General features: G+C 35.0%; 1 protein-coding gene across 1 annotated transcript in view; it reads right to left on the reverse strand.

Moving 5' to 3' along the window:
* Window positions 1-13,848, reverse strand: part of KDM4C (lysine demethylase 4C) — a 251,839-nt gene that overhangs the window by 216,486 nt on the left and 21,505 nt on the right. Inside the window, exons 4-5 of the mRNA XM_039567580.1 lie at window positions 13,604-13,718; window positions 5,445-5,638 (exon numbers count right to left, since the gene is read on the reverse strand). Coding sequence (XP_039423514.1) covers window positions 5,445-5,638; window positions 13,604-13,718 — 309 coding nt within the window. The remainder of the gene's footprint in view (window positions 1-5,444; window positions 5,639-13,603; window positions 13,719-13,848) is intronic.

Raw genomic sequence — 13,848 nt, forward strand, 5'->3', positions numbered from 1 at the left:
AGGCAGGGACACAAACACAGTGTTCTTGACAATCCTGTTACAGATAAACAACAGGACATGCTGACAAGATGTACTGACCATGAGAGATGAGGAAGAACCCTGATTTCCCAAATCGCAACATTAGCAATACGTGTAAAATGTAGCTTTTTACCCAGCGTCAATAGAGAAGTGACAAGTATGCATATTTGAGTGTATAAAAGCAAAGCCTGAATTTCAATAAACTGAAGCTTGCATTATCAATCACACTGATTGTCTGCATGTCTTCCCTCGCCGGAGTTAACATCAAGTGACCAGAAACAGAATGTGAAACAATTTGAGTTCCATTCTTCCAATGCCACGTGTATGCACAGATAATGGTTAACAGCATCAGTTGCAAGCAAATTTAGTGTGATGCTAAATACTTAATCAAACTACTTCTCTAAATCCCATGTTATATATACAGACAAGGTAAAAACAGCTGACATTTTTTCCTGCAGATTGGTATTTTTAAAATTCAAAAGCTGCAAACCCATGAAGTGTTTTTACAACTAAACATCATTAGTTTTTTTCAAAATTAACCATATTCATTGGTTTTATAATTGGCGACAACTTGCAACATTCACATTGTATCAAAATAATGCTATCTAACTCCAGGCATTGAGCTCAGAATCACATGACCCTTTTACTAGCAACTGACGTACTCTATTTAGGTGGTTCATATTTATTATACATAAACCTGATAAATACCTTTTCAAAATACAAGCAAATTTAAATTTCATAAACTTAATTTAGGAAGCTAACACATTTTTTGTTTTGAGAGGGGGAAATTTGAAAGTCTGTTGGTACCTAAAAATTTTCCTATTCAATCTAAATATTTTAAGAAACACAATCCTTTTCCACAAAGGAAAAACAAGACAATCAAAACTTCTCCTTTTCTTCTAATCCCTGTGTAAAGTTCTGCCACTTTGTGAAGAACATTGAAACTATCAAATGATTGCTCTGTTTCAAGCACAATAACCCATCTGGGCTACTGACAAACCACTATATTATTTGATTATAGATACTTTTTTACAACCAGAATCCCTATTTGATTACAGTCATCTCTGTGACTCATAATATTTCTAATTTTTATGACAGTTTTCAGCAAGATGTCTGACTAACCACTGTAGCTTTACACATTATTCCCATTTCTGTCATACAGGTTTGACTTCTCTGTAGTTTTCTGCGTCTGTTTTGTTTCCTAGACATAAACCCTAACTAGGAAACACGTCCATTCTGTCAATGGTATGCAACTTTTGCAAAGCTACCAAGATTCTTCCTCTTATGCTGAACTTTGCATCACCTGGCCAGATTTTGACTAGTTTTTGTCAGCTGCTGATCACACAGAAAGTTCTATTAATCCTTCCCCAGAAGGCCCTGTAAGACCTAGCTGAGTCTTTCTAAATCCATTTACCTTACTGCCGTATCTGTTCTTAAATCATGCATCAGATGATGCATGACCATCAGTCTGCTTTTCCTTCTTCACATTTTTCGTCTATGATTTTGTCTAATACTAATATCAGAACACCATCCATTTTTATCCCATCATAACCCCATTACTATTTCCCCAGCTATTGAGATTCACAATCTGGAAGCCTTCACAAGAAATCTTTTAAAGACTTCCACAACCTCTACTGTGTAATAACTATGTATCTTTCCTGATTTTACCACCTCATTATGCAAGGTGAAAAAGTGTTGGTACACATTCTACACTAGCAAATCCATAAAAACAGATTCTAGTTATGGCAATCAAGAGTTAACAGTAACGTTGCTCATAGTATAAATTTTAGACAACCTAGAGATCAGATTCCACTGGAATCATGAACAGAATTCCTGAACCTAAATCCCTGCTTTATTTTGAATGTCACGATAGATTTATTCCCTCTTACAACCTAAATAAACTGTCAGGTCCAGTCTCACTCTCCTAATCCATCTAATTTTGGCTGTCTAAGCATTTTCTCTTCAACAACCTGGTCTCTTTTTATTGACATTGTCACAAAGATGGAACCATCACCTCTTTCTGTAGTATTTATTCCTGTTTACTTTATGACTCACCAACCCTGCAAGGCATTTCGTGATTTATGAAAGACATTACTAAACAGGAGAGTTTTTTAACATAATGTATTGTGTCTTGTCATTTTCAGTCTTCAGAAAAGCTAGGAAGCAAAGACCAGATGGAATGTCACAGAAAACATACAAATTGATATTTAAATTATTGTTTGTATCATACTGTAAGTTTTCACTGTGACCCTTTCCAGGGAAAAGTAAAAACCTAGTTCTTCGTGCAAAAAAGAATTCAGGCCTCCACCATTAGATATAAAACGTGAACAAAATGAGCACAATATTTTAAAATACTACTTTCTAAAGTAAAGTAATATATTCTCTACACACCTCTTCTTCTTCAAAATAAATTATAAAAAAAATTTGTGCTATTATTATTATATTTTAAATACCCACAGTGCCATGAAAATAATTACTTTCACCCTGCCTAAGAAATATTTCCACATATTCTTTACTATTCTTCCTCAAGAAGATTTATATCATCTCAATATTTAAAAGAATTCAACATCACTGTTTTTCACAAGTCAGGTAATCATAACAAAGTGTAAGCCTTCGTTTCAGATATTTAAGAAATCCAGAATTATTTTCAAAAAATGTGAATATCTTATTCAGATTTTTTTTAATTTATAAATTTATAATGTAAATTGAAGCATTATCCATATTGTACCCAAGGATATAGTACATATATTAATAGTGCAACATTTCTACTAGTAACAAAAGTCTGGTCTATGCTAAGCGTTAATTTCCAAGAGCACTTTAATAGTTTAACATGACAAAATTCCTCAAATAACACAAAACAAAAATTAATTATCTTTAGTCAAGACCTATACCCCGAAATAATAAATACAATAGAAGAAAATATTTAACAACGAATTCAAGAGTGAAGAAATTTTTAATGTTAGTAAGCAGTTTAAAATACCATTACAAAATATGTCAATATCAAGAGATAACAATTAATAAGCCACACCATCAGTCACACCAATGCTTTCTCTTGTTAGTAAGACTTTTTCTAAGAAATTGTGATGTAAAACGAGGTACGATCTTCAAGGCACCTTCCCCCTCAGAATGCAAAGAGAAAATTGCAGTAAAAATTCTTGCCTAATAGCAAGTAATTTTAAGTCTCCCTCCAGAAATATCTTTCTCCAACATACCCCAATCTCTTCTGCCCTTTATATTATTCTATTTCAGAGCTTCTAAGTTCAAGTTCCTTCTTCTCCTTCAAAATATTTCCTCTTTATCAGTATTTCTTCTATATTTTTGCAAGACAAAGAAAAATCTATAAAATGAACATATGTATTACACAAATGTATACATAAACATCTAAACAGATGTAAACCTGATTTCATAAGCTAGCAGACACACTTTTTCCCCGTGTTTCATATGAGGCAGTCAATGAAGGAATCAGTATACACAGTATAGAACTAACTTCTCCACATAAGTCTTGAAAGTAAAAGTGCAGAGTGTAAGAAATAGTGCAAGTTAACCTATGCCTAAACACTGCAGAAGGCTTCAAATTCTTTTATAAAGACTGCTACAGCAGTTAGACTCAGCTGTGGCTCTCAGATGGTAGTGGCTGTCCTTTCACAATTCAGAGAAAATATGCTCCATGTTAGTTCTCTGTAAGACCAACACGTCTCTTGAAGAACCACATGTACACCCAGTAAAACCCGACAACATGTATTGCTACTGTATATGTCAGGTTATTTGGTTTCACAAAGGATGCTTTGTCAAATCAGTTAAATTTAAGAGCAGAGAAGATCTTTACTATCTGTATCATAAGACTGAGCTCCTGCCCCACTTTCTTGAATATCATACTAATATCACATTAACACATAACACATCTTACTTATAAATGAACAGCTTTAGCATAAATTATTGCAGCATTCTTCCATTAAAAGGCACATGTGTAACACCAAATAAATCTCACTCAACTTTTTAATAATGCTACATTTCTTAAAAATATGGGCCAACGTGGTGCAGAAAATGTATTCATATCCACCACTATTTCTCCAAAATATCAAGAGGACAATGTTTAATGATTTTGTTCATTAGAAGCATAAACAAGTATCTGTAAACCAGACAAGCATTTATCCTGTTATCAACTCATAACTCCTTCAAAAATACTTAAAGAAGCTTTCCTAGCTTCTTCCCATTGTGTCTTCCCATTCAGAGTTTAAGTAAATGTCTCTACTACTTGGAATGTCACAATATGCAGTGAGTTTTTCTTCAAATAGCACTTTTTAAATTCCTAAGAAGCAAGAAACATCCTATTACTTACATTTGTCCTATCATCTTGGAACATTTTGGAATCATCTATCTTTACATCCATTTTTTTAAAAGATATTGATGTTATGGTTAACAAGACTTTCCATACATTTAATTCTATCAAAGCAGAAATCTCACATATCTATGTATTTAATTTATCAATTTCAAACATGGATGCGCATTACTACAATAGGTGGTACTCACCTTCTCTGCCATAACTCAGGAGATCCACTACATAAGCAAAGCAGGTAAATATAAAGCAGTGACCGAAGAGTGAGCATCTGACTAATTTACCACACTCACAGTATAAATATATGATCAGTATCTGAATTTTGTATGGGTAATAAAAAAACAATGATGTTTTATGGAATTACGAGCTACACATTTTCTGTCCAAGTCTGGACGACTAGAAACTGCCAGAATTGAACTATGCATAACTTATCTTTTGCATATCTTTCTAATGATTTTACATTCTCTTCACAGGTATTTTGAAAAAAAAAAAAATTTATGATCAAAAGGAATATATTTGTCTTATATACTTGGGATACATGTATATCACAATGTTTTAAACCAACTTGTTTATTAAGGCTGTTCAACGAAAAATCTAAGATTACGGAGAAAGGATAGTAGAAGTTTCATATACAGGAAGTACCTTTAGCCCTGAATCTTACCTCCCACTGGTCCAGCTGAGTTAACAGTAGAGAATATGACTCTGATTCAAAGAAGAAATTAAATGCATGTTACATACAAAATATGGTAGGTAGTCCCAAAGGGCAACAGAACCAAAGAAACTGATTTCAAAGAGCTCTTTCCTAAGTTCCTCCAATAGTCTTGGGGTTCCCAACACATCAAACTGTTCATATTGTATCTTTCAAATATTTTTCTGTTGAACTCGAGTAAGTCTTAGATACTTATTTTTCCTTTAATATCAAAGAATACATTGGTGTGATTTCATAGCAGTCTGAGTTTAAAAAAAACCCCTCACCAAACTACTATCTTAGCTTTTTAGTAGTTTACCATTGTGAAGCAATTGCAACCCATCTGCTCAGTTTAGTCAGCTGAAATAAAGATATCATCTAAAAAAGAAAAAATTAACTTGCCATGACTTTGGCTCCCCGAAATGGAGATAATTAATACTGTAGAGATCCATGTCTTCGGTGTGCCATGCAAATGTTGTTTTCCACATGCCAAAATAGAGATATGGTGTATTTACACCTTCAATAGAAATTCCACACTCTTCTCCTACAACATCCAATATTGTATTAAGATGGGCAATATTCCATTCCTCAATACCCTGAAAGAGACACATAATAAATATATTACTAAGCTCATAAAGCAATGCAATTTTATATAACAGTCCCAGTCAAAAGATACACACTTGATCTAGTTTTTCAATATGTCCATACATATTTGTAAACACTTCAGAAGACAGTTGAAGTTACTTGAGGAAAAATTCTCTTGACCTTAGTATTAGGTAAGTCTGAGATGTTCAGAGCAGAGAACATAGCAATGTCCTATCTGGTTTACACTTCTACATCAAATCTAACATGGATTGAACCATCATAGACCATACTATATACAAAAAGGTACACAAAAAAATAGAAATAATAGCTGCAGACAAAACCTTTGATGAGTTGACAGCTGGAAGTCACAAAGTTTCACTGGGCCTATCTAAGCTTTTTTATTACTTACAAAGTAATACCAAATAGTATGAAAAAACTGTTTAAAAATTTTTTACATGCATACATTGACCATTTCTCTGAAAAGTACAACAACTAAAATGATTACTTCACTTCACCTGTATTTCTAATCATAATGATGTACTACATAAGAAATATACCACGGAAGAAATCTATTGATTTAATGGGAGTTAAGCTGTTTCCTTGTGCTATTGCCCATAAAATTTGTGTATTAAAAGTCATTCAGAAAGCAATACATCTAGTTTTTGTTGTACTTCAGATTCAACTGCAAAGTGCAGCTCTAATTTCAGGTAATACGGCATGTAAGAGACAGTATAACCAAGATCAAAGCTACAAAATTGAAGAGAAAAAAATTAGACTTCACTATAAGAGCAATTATTAACGCCTCCGGGGAAGACATTAGATGGTGCTCAAGCAGTCAGAAAACCAAGAAATATACTCAAAACTATTAAAAACTCAATTCAGCCAAGTTTTATTGGGAAGACAGCCTCTAAGCACACTTAACCATGCAGTGCTCTGTCCTACACCCTCCCTGAACCTACAGTTCTGGTAATCTTACTCACTGGGGGACAAACTGATGGCAGACTGCAGTCCTGATGCAGCTGATTAAGACTAAGTAACATGATGATACTTAATAGCTGGACAGCTGGAATACTAAGAATACAGGTTAAAGCAAGAAGCAATGAAAATTTAATACTCTCAGTTTTTGTTTCATTTGTTTTTTGACATTTTTATGTCAAGCATGATATATATGAAGCAGCTAGAATTGATGGACAAGAAGGTAATGTCTATGTGAAGTTCAGACTTCTCATGGAACAAGCACTTCTAACAGCCTGCTTTGACTGTTCCACTTATTAAGAAATACTGAGTTATTTGGAATTTTACAAAGGAGTAAAGGATGTTTATAGAATGATTTTATTTCAGACAGCATTTTTTTCTTCTTTTAAAATGGAAGTCCTGGGTTTGATGCATTTGTGAAACAAAAGCACTTGAAATTTTAAAAGTAAAAAAAAATAAAATTAATATCCTAATAAAAGAAAACAACACCAATCTGAACTCAAACAATAGATGCTGGTAAAATCTGCACCTTTCAAATATAAAAAGTGGCAGCAGCAACTTAATACACCTGTAAAATAAAAAATTTGAAGAAATAGTTTTTAGGTAATAAGTCCTCAAACTAATTTACAGATTTTATTTTTTTAAATCACATTAAATTTGTATCTGTTTACAAATTTTGCATTTCATTTGGAGAAACAAATTAATATAGCAAACTAAGACCAATGATTCAAGCACAAACACATGTACAGGATTAGAAGAAAGCAATAAATACTTGTAAAAATCACCTGCTCATCAATCAATCTAGGCAGCTACTATGACAGTGGCCAAACAGTGCCAGTATTGCAGCAATTTACACTTGAAGGTTTCTTCAGACAGATGTGTTATCTTTTTCTATTCCATGGGCTTTTTTACCCATTATTCATCCCACAGCAACCTTTCACCCATATAAGCTTCTAGCAACCCTAACGTTCTGAAATCTTAGTCTTCTACTAAGAATTAAGTAATAGCTAAGAGAATATCTTTTTTTTAACAACACATCTCATCTTTGCACACTCTGTTAAGTCACATCACAACTAGTCATCAAACAAAAGCAAATCCTACCATGGGGACCAATCCTAGAAAAAATAATTGCTTCAAAATACCAAACATAACAAATAAACAATCCACAACTTCTACACTCAAGATGAATGAGCTATTTCCTTTTCCTAAAGGCTGTTTTGGAGAAGTATTCTTAGCTCAAACGGAAATGTTCACTGAAACTGGCCAAAACACTAAAATCACACTGATTCATTTCAACTCCTCCTAATTTCCTTAGACTTAAAACAAAAAATCAATTTCATATTTATGCCTAGATTGTTACCACTTATTGTTACAAATTATTATTAAAGGTGTTACTTTATATTTTTACTTTATGCTTTATGTATACAAAGTATATTTTTGCAGGTTATGCCATATTTAATAATTTTTGGAACAGCACTACATATATTACTTGAGCATAACACATAACTGGTAGCTTCTTACAAATACATTTAGATATTATCATCCATTCAATATTAGGAAAATACAAAATATTTACTCTCCTCAGAATATCACAATACTATCAGAATATTAGAATAATTTCAAAGGAATATGTCAAGATACTATTTCTAATTTATCCACATTTCTGATGGTAAATTCTTTAAAGAAAACCTGTCATCATTGACAACTGTACCACACAATCCAATAACTAGAAAAATGTTACTTTTCAGCTGTTTTCCTTCTGTAAGATTACAGACAGGCTTGAAACACCTTACCAGTTATGGTCATTGCTATGCACATTACACTTACCTGGTATTTCCTTAAGAGAAATACTATAAGGTACCTAGCAGTTTATATAGAAAACCACTACTCCAATCTTCAGTCATTTTGAAGGTGATTCAAACTTGCTGTAAATTACTATCAAGAGTTTTTATTACTCTTAACAGCCTTTGCATCTGCTTTTAATGCAATGTGGAGACAAAGTGGGACACTTGACAACCATTTCTCATCTGAACGTTTGCACACTTTGGAAGGAGCTGACCCATGTTTTCCCAAAGACACAAAGAATAACGTGAATCTCAGCACACTGGTAAAAAGTGAAGTTCTGAGTTGAAAGCAGAGACCTCTTTGCATGTAAGAATAAAATAGGCTTCAAGTGCAACAATTTTTTATTAAATTTTTTTGAAGTACTTACAAAAGTGACAGGATGCTATTCTTTTCAGTTTACTTAAACCAGTCAACACTGTGATGAACATTTCTCTATGTATACATTATTACACACAATCCTTTTTCAGTGTTTAATTTTTCCTTTGATTATCTCACAGCTTCATTTCAATATTAATCTGGCAGACAACACATCAGTTGTATAAGTAAGATTGAAGAGCCCTTAATGACTGACTGTAACAACTCAAATAATAAAGTGTAAAAAAACCTAATTAAGAGACAGAGTGGAAAGGAATAGGACAAACGTTACAGAAAAACTTGTGCTTTGTAACCCACTCCTCTCTCCACGTAATCATTCACTCACATCAATGAATATAATAAAGCTACTGCCAGGCTTTTACTGCGCCTTGCAAGTCATTAAAACAGAGGAAGAAAAATGCTACGAACAAAATCTCTACACCATAAACACACAGATTAGGAAATACAAACAATCTCCCTCATTGGATTGTTTTTAGTTCTCAGCATTTTCAAGGATATAAACACTACTTTTTAAGCACCCTTTTGAAGAGTGGGCAAGCAGATTCTTTGGAAATCACACTAGAACCTAAATTACTGCTCACATTGATCTCAACTATGAGTAGATCACAGAAAAAGGACATTATAGAACAAATTGAATAATATAGGTTGGAAAAGACCTTTAAGATCATCAAAAACCATCATCAACTCAGCTCTGCCAAGACTAAACCATGTTCCCAAGCGCCATACCTACAGGTCTTTTAAATACGCTAAGGGATGGTGACACAGCTACTTCCCTGGGCAAGCCTGCCCCAGTGATTGGTACTGCTCGCTTTCCATGAAAATGAGCTTCCTAAAATCCAAAGTAAACCTCCCCACTGGCACAACTTGAGGCAGTTTCCGTTACTCCTGTTGTTTGCTTCCTGGGAGAGGAGACCAACCCCCACCTGGCTACACCTTCCTTTCCGGCAGTTGTAGAGTGGTAAGGTCCCATCCTGAGCCTCATTTTCTCCAGGCTAAACACCCTCAGCTGGCTCAGCTGCTCCTCATAGGACTTGTACTCCAGATTCTTCACCAGCTCCATTGCCCTTCTCTGGACACACTCCAGCATCTCAAAATCCTTCCTAAACTATGAGGAACAGAACTGGACACAGTATTCAAGGTGCGGCCTAACCACTGCCGACTACAGGGGAAGAAGAATCACTTTCCTGGTCCTGCTGGCCACACTGTTGCTGATCCAGGCCAGGATGGCATTGGCCTTCTTGGCCACCTGGGCACACCCTGGCTCATGTTCAGCTGCTGGCACCAGCACCCCCAGGTCCTTTTCCTGTGGGCAGCTTTGCAGCCACTCTGCCCCAGCCTGTGGCGCTGCCTGGGGTTGTTGCGACCCAACGGGAGGACCCAGCCCTTTGGCCTTATTGAGCCTCATGCAGCTGTCCTTAGCCCACAGATCCATCCTATCCAGATCCCTCTGCAGAGCCTTCCTACCCTCCAGCAGAGCAACATCCCACCCAGCTTGCCTGCAAACCGACTGAGGGTGCACTCATATACCACGTATGGTGCCCACACCTTATACACTGGAGAATGTAGGCATTAGGAATTGTTTTACCAGGAGAAATAAAACTAAGAGGAGAAAAATGGAAGTAAAGTGGTATCTTCCAGACAGCAGCTAAGGAGAGTGGTGAGAGAGGACACAAAACAATATTTATATGTGCCTCTTCCAAACTTGGCTTTTCTCTGCAGAATAGCACATGCCATTGTCAGCACTGAAGTCAGATGAGTTTTATGACTCATTATAAACTTTAAATCAGTCACTTTTCTTTGGAACTTCTTTGGAAACCAGGAAGATTGTCCCCCTTCCAAGTAGCTAGATCAGTCCATGAAGAGATCATAGCTTTATTTGAGTCACCTACATAGTCATTCTCCTAGAAAGCACTGCCATTAAATGTAACAACAATTATAACGAAAATAACACAGAATAATACTTCCAGCAAACCTTCAACTATATGGAATTTATTTTCCATAAAGCTCTACAGACAGCACAGAACACTCTATAACAAGTCACAGATTATTTGCTTATTTGTAAAGACTTAATCTGAGATAACAAATTCTGGAATAATCCAAACACTACATGGTAAACGTGAACAATTAATGGTAGTTGTCAGACTTCAAAGCATGCACTTTTAGCTTTGTTTCTTTATTTCTTTGTTTTCATCGGAGTTTTTAATTTTGTTTGTTTTGTGGGGTCTTTTTCTGTTCCATGTAACACAGCCTTTAGAAAATTTTGCCCCCTCTTCCAAACCCTTCAGAACCTATCATCCTCTGGTCTAAAAAATGAAATACTACAAGAGCTATAATCTCTCTGGCACAATGCCAGGAGGTGTTGGATTCCACAAATAACAATGTTTCTTAAATTATCTAAATAGTAAAAATTAAGGCTTCATCATGCTTCAGATATAAATGTCTCAATATAAAATTCACAGTCACCAAGTAGAAAAGAAAATACAATTGGTAAACTGTTAAACTGAAGAACAGACTTACAGCACAGCAGTACCTCTCACTAATTTTGATGGCCCACATACACATCTAAGTCACATTTTCCTTAAGTTTCAAGTGGCTTTTTACCTGGAATTCTGTCAGATATTTATGTCAAATGTTACATATATAACAAACTGTTTTCTACAACAGTATTTTGTAAAAAGTAAGCATTTGTTTTGTTTCATGCAAATAGGCCTCCATGACAAATTAATCCCACCATATCCTTTCTCCTGAATGCTGCCCAAAACGTCAGTGATTTGTATTCATCTCCTTTCCTCAAATACTCACAGTCCTGAATAAAACTGAATGAAGACATGAGAACAACCTCCAATTTCAAACAAAATCAAAAAGATCCTTTCTTAGCCCAATAAAGCAATAAGACATGAAAAATATTAGTTGTGCAAGTACACCATCTGCTGGCCAGAAATTAACTGCAGCTAACTAAATTACTCTGAGAGACAACATTTTGATCAGTGGCATCACAACCTTCTCACCAACACTTCGGTACCAGAATATATTTCTTCTTTTCCTCTATACACCAAGTGGGTTGTACACCAGCACCTGGCTGTCACATTAAGTGCTCAATCTGTTCACATTCCTTAATGCCAATTCCTTTCACTAACATTTCTCCTTTGTTACTTGCTTTTAAATGATACCTATTGTATTATAGGCATCAAGGTTTCTTTATTCTACCTTTTATTGCTTTCTTCCCCAGTCACTGCAACTTTCAGTGCTTTGTTTCCTACCTAACATCTGAGTTAGGATCCCTAAATGCTGCTTTTCTCACTTTCGTCTTCGCTTTTTTCTGAGCTCCCTTCCTCATCTTCCCAAGAGCGTAATTCCCTAAGAAGGAAATCTCTGACCTTCTCTTTGACCAGTATTTTCTGGTCAAACTCAGCATTTTCAAATAGAACATTATTGCATTCATTCTCTTTTCTTTGGAAATGTTGCTCACGGCAAGAGTAAACTAAGATACTAAACACAAAAGAAAATACAATGAAAAAAACCATACATTTGTAAAAAGTTATACCATAAGGCATTATCTGCCAACAATAAAGACACAAAGATCAAAGCAGAAAAAGGGCAAGCTTCTATTTCTTGAGACACTGTTTTTCTCTGCCTCATGTTGGTCTTCACAAAGCAACCATCACCTAGAATGTCTCTTCACAGAAACATCCCAAATTAGAATCTTCAATTATTTTCTAAATGATTTCTTAAAGCAGCTATGTGGACACACAAGAGAATTTGAACTTGCTTTCTCTAAACAACAGACCACTGGACATTCTTAGCTATCTTTCAAAGACCACATAACTCAGCGCAAAAACTGAATTGCCTTCAGCCATATTGGCTGTTTTTATCTCTGGACAGTCTTCAATTTTTCTTCCGTGAAGAACTGTGAAACACTAGTAGAGCCTCAGACTATCTGCCACAGCAAAATCATACTTTTTTAATGATTGTAGAAGGCAATTACCATGAAATAACCCAAGAACTTCACACACGGTACTTTCTTTTCATACAAGTTCATCCTGTATTTTTCAAATCCTTAAATCTTTTCCGAAATGCTAGTATTTCTTCTCTTAGTCTTATTACTTAAATAATCCTTTCAAAATCTAGTTCCTGTAGTTACTTACATAGTCTAATTGATATCAATGGGTATTCTGTAATTCTTTGGATAATGAGCTCTGTTTTAAGATTCCCTTTATTATCCTTTTATTATGGAGATCTTGGCAAGTAACCAGCAAAATTAATTTCCTTAGGAAATTTTAATTTCATCTGGTTTAATTGAAAGGTAAACAGTATGAGTAAGTACATTTCCGGGAAACTGCAGACATTCCAAGCATGTAGTACAGCTACCAATATTCCTCATTGAAAGAGAGAAATAAAAGTATTACATCTTTTAATTTTAAAGTAAAACTTAGTCAAAGTATCTCTAAATTTCCAGAGGTACACACAGGAAACATACATACTAAAATGTTAATAAACAAATAAGTAGGAAGGAATCTCAAAGTTCTGGAGAGTTCAAAGTGAAGAAAGGGAGGAGTCTTATGATCAGGAAGAGTAGCAATATTCTACAGTCTAAGGACAGAATTGTCTGACTCTTGCAGATGTGTAGAGTTAATTTCAACCTTGCTTGGAGGCTTTACAGTGAGCAACACAAAGATTTCGAAAGACAGATTTTCAGTCACAAAGCAAGAGTGTATCCTCTAAGTAGAGTACCCTTTAAAAGAGGGCTGGAAGGGATAAACTTCATAAAAAACTGTGCATACTTCATCATAAATGCTCCCATTGATATCTGCTCCATAAATTGGTGCCACAAAAGTCAAGTTCTTCCAGTATTTACGCTCCAAATCTTCATAGTCTACATATCTTGGAGTGCGGTATCTGCAGAGAAAGAGGTAGGCAAAGGTTCATCACCATCTTTCAACAACCACCTTTACAATGGACTATGCTTCTGAACCTCCAAGATAGTCACTTTACGCCAAACTGTTTGAAACAAAGGAATTACCAGTTG

This window comes from Corvus cornix, chromosome Z (genome assembly GCF_000738735.6).
Source record: "Corvus cornix cornix isolate S_Up_H32 chromosome Z, ASM73873v5, whole genome shotgun sequence".
Taxonomy (NCBI): Eukaryota; Metazoa; Chordata; class Aves; order Passeriformes; family Corvidae; genus Corvus; species Corvus cornix.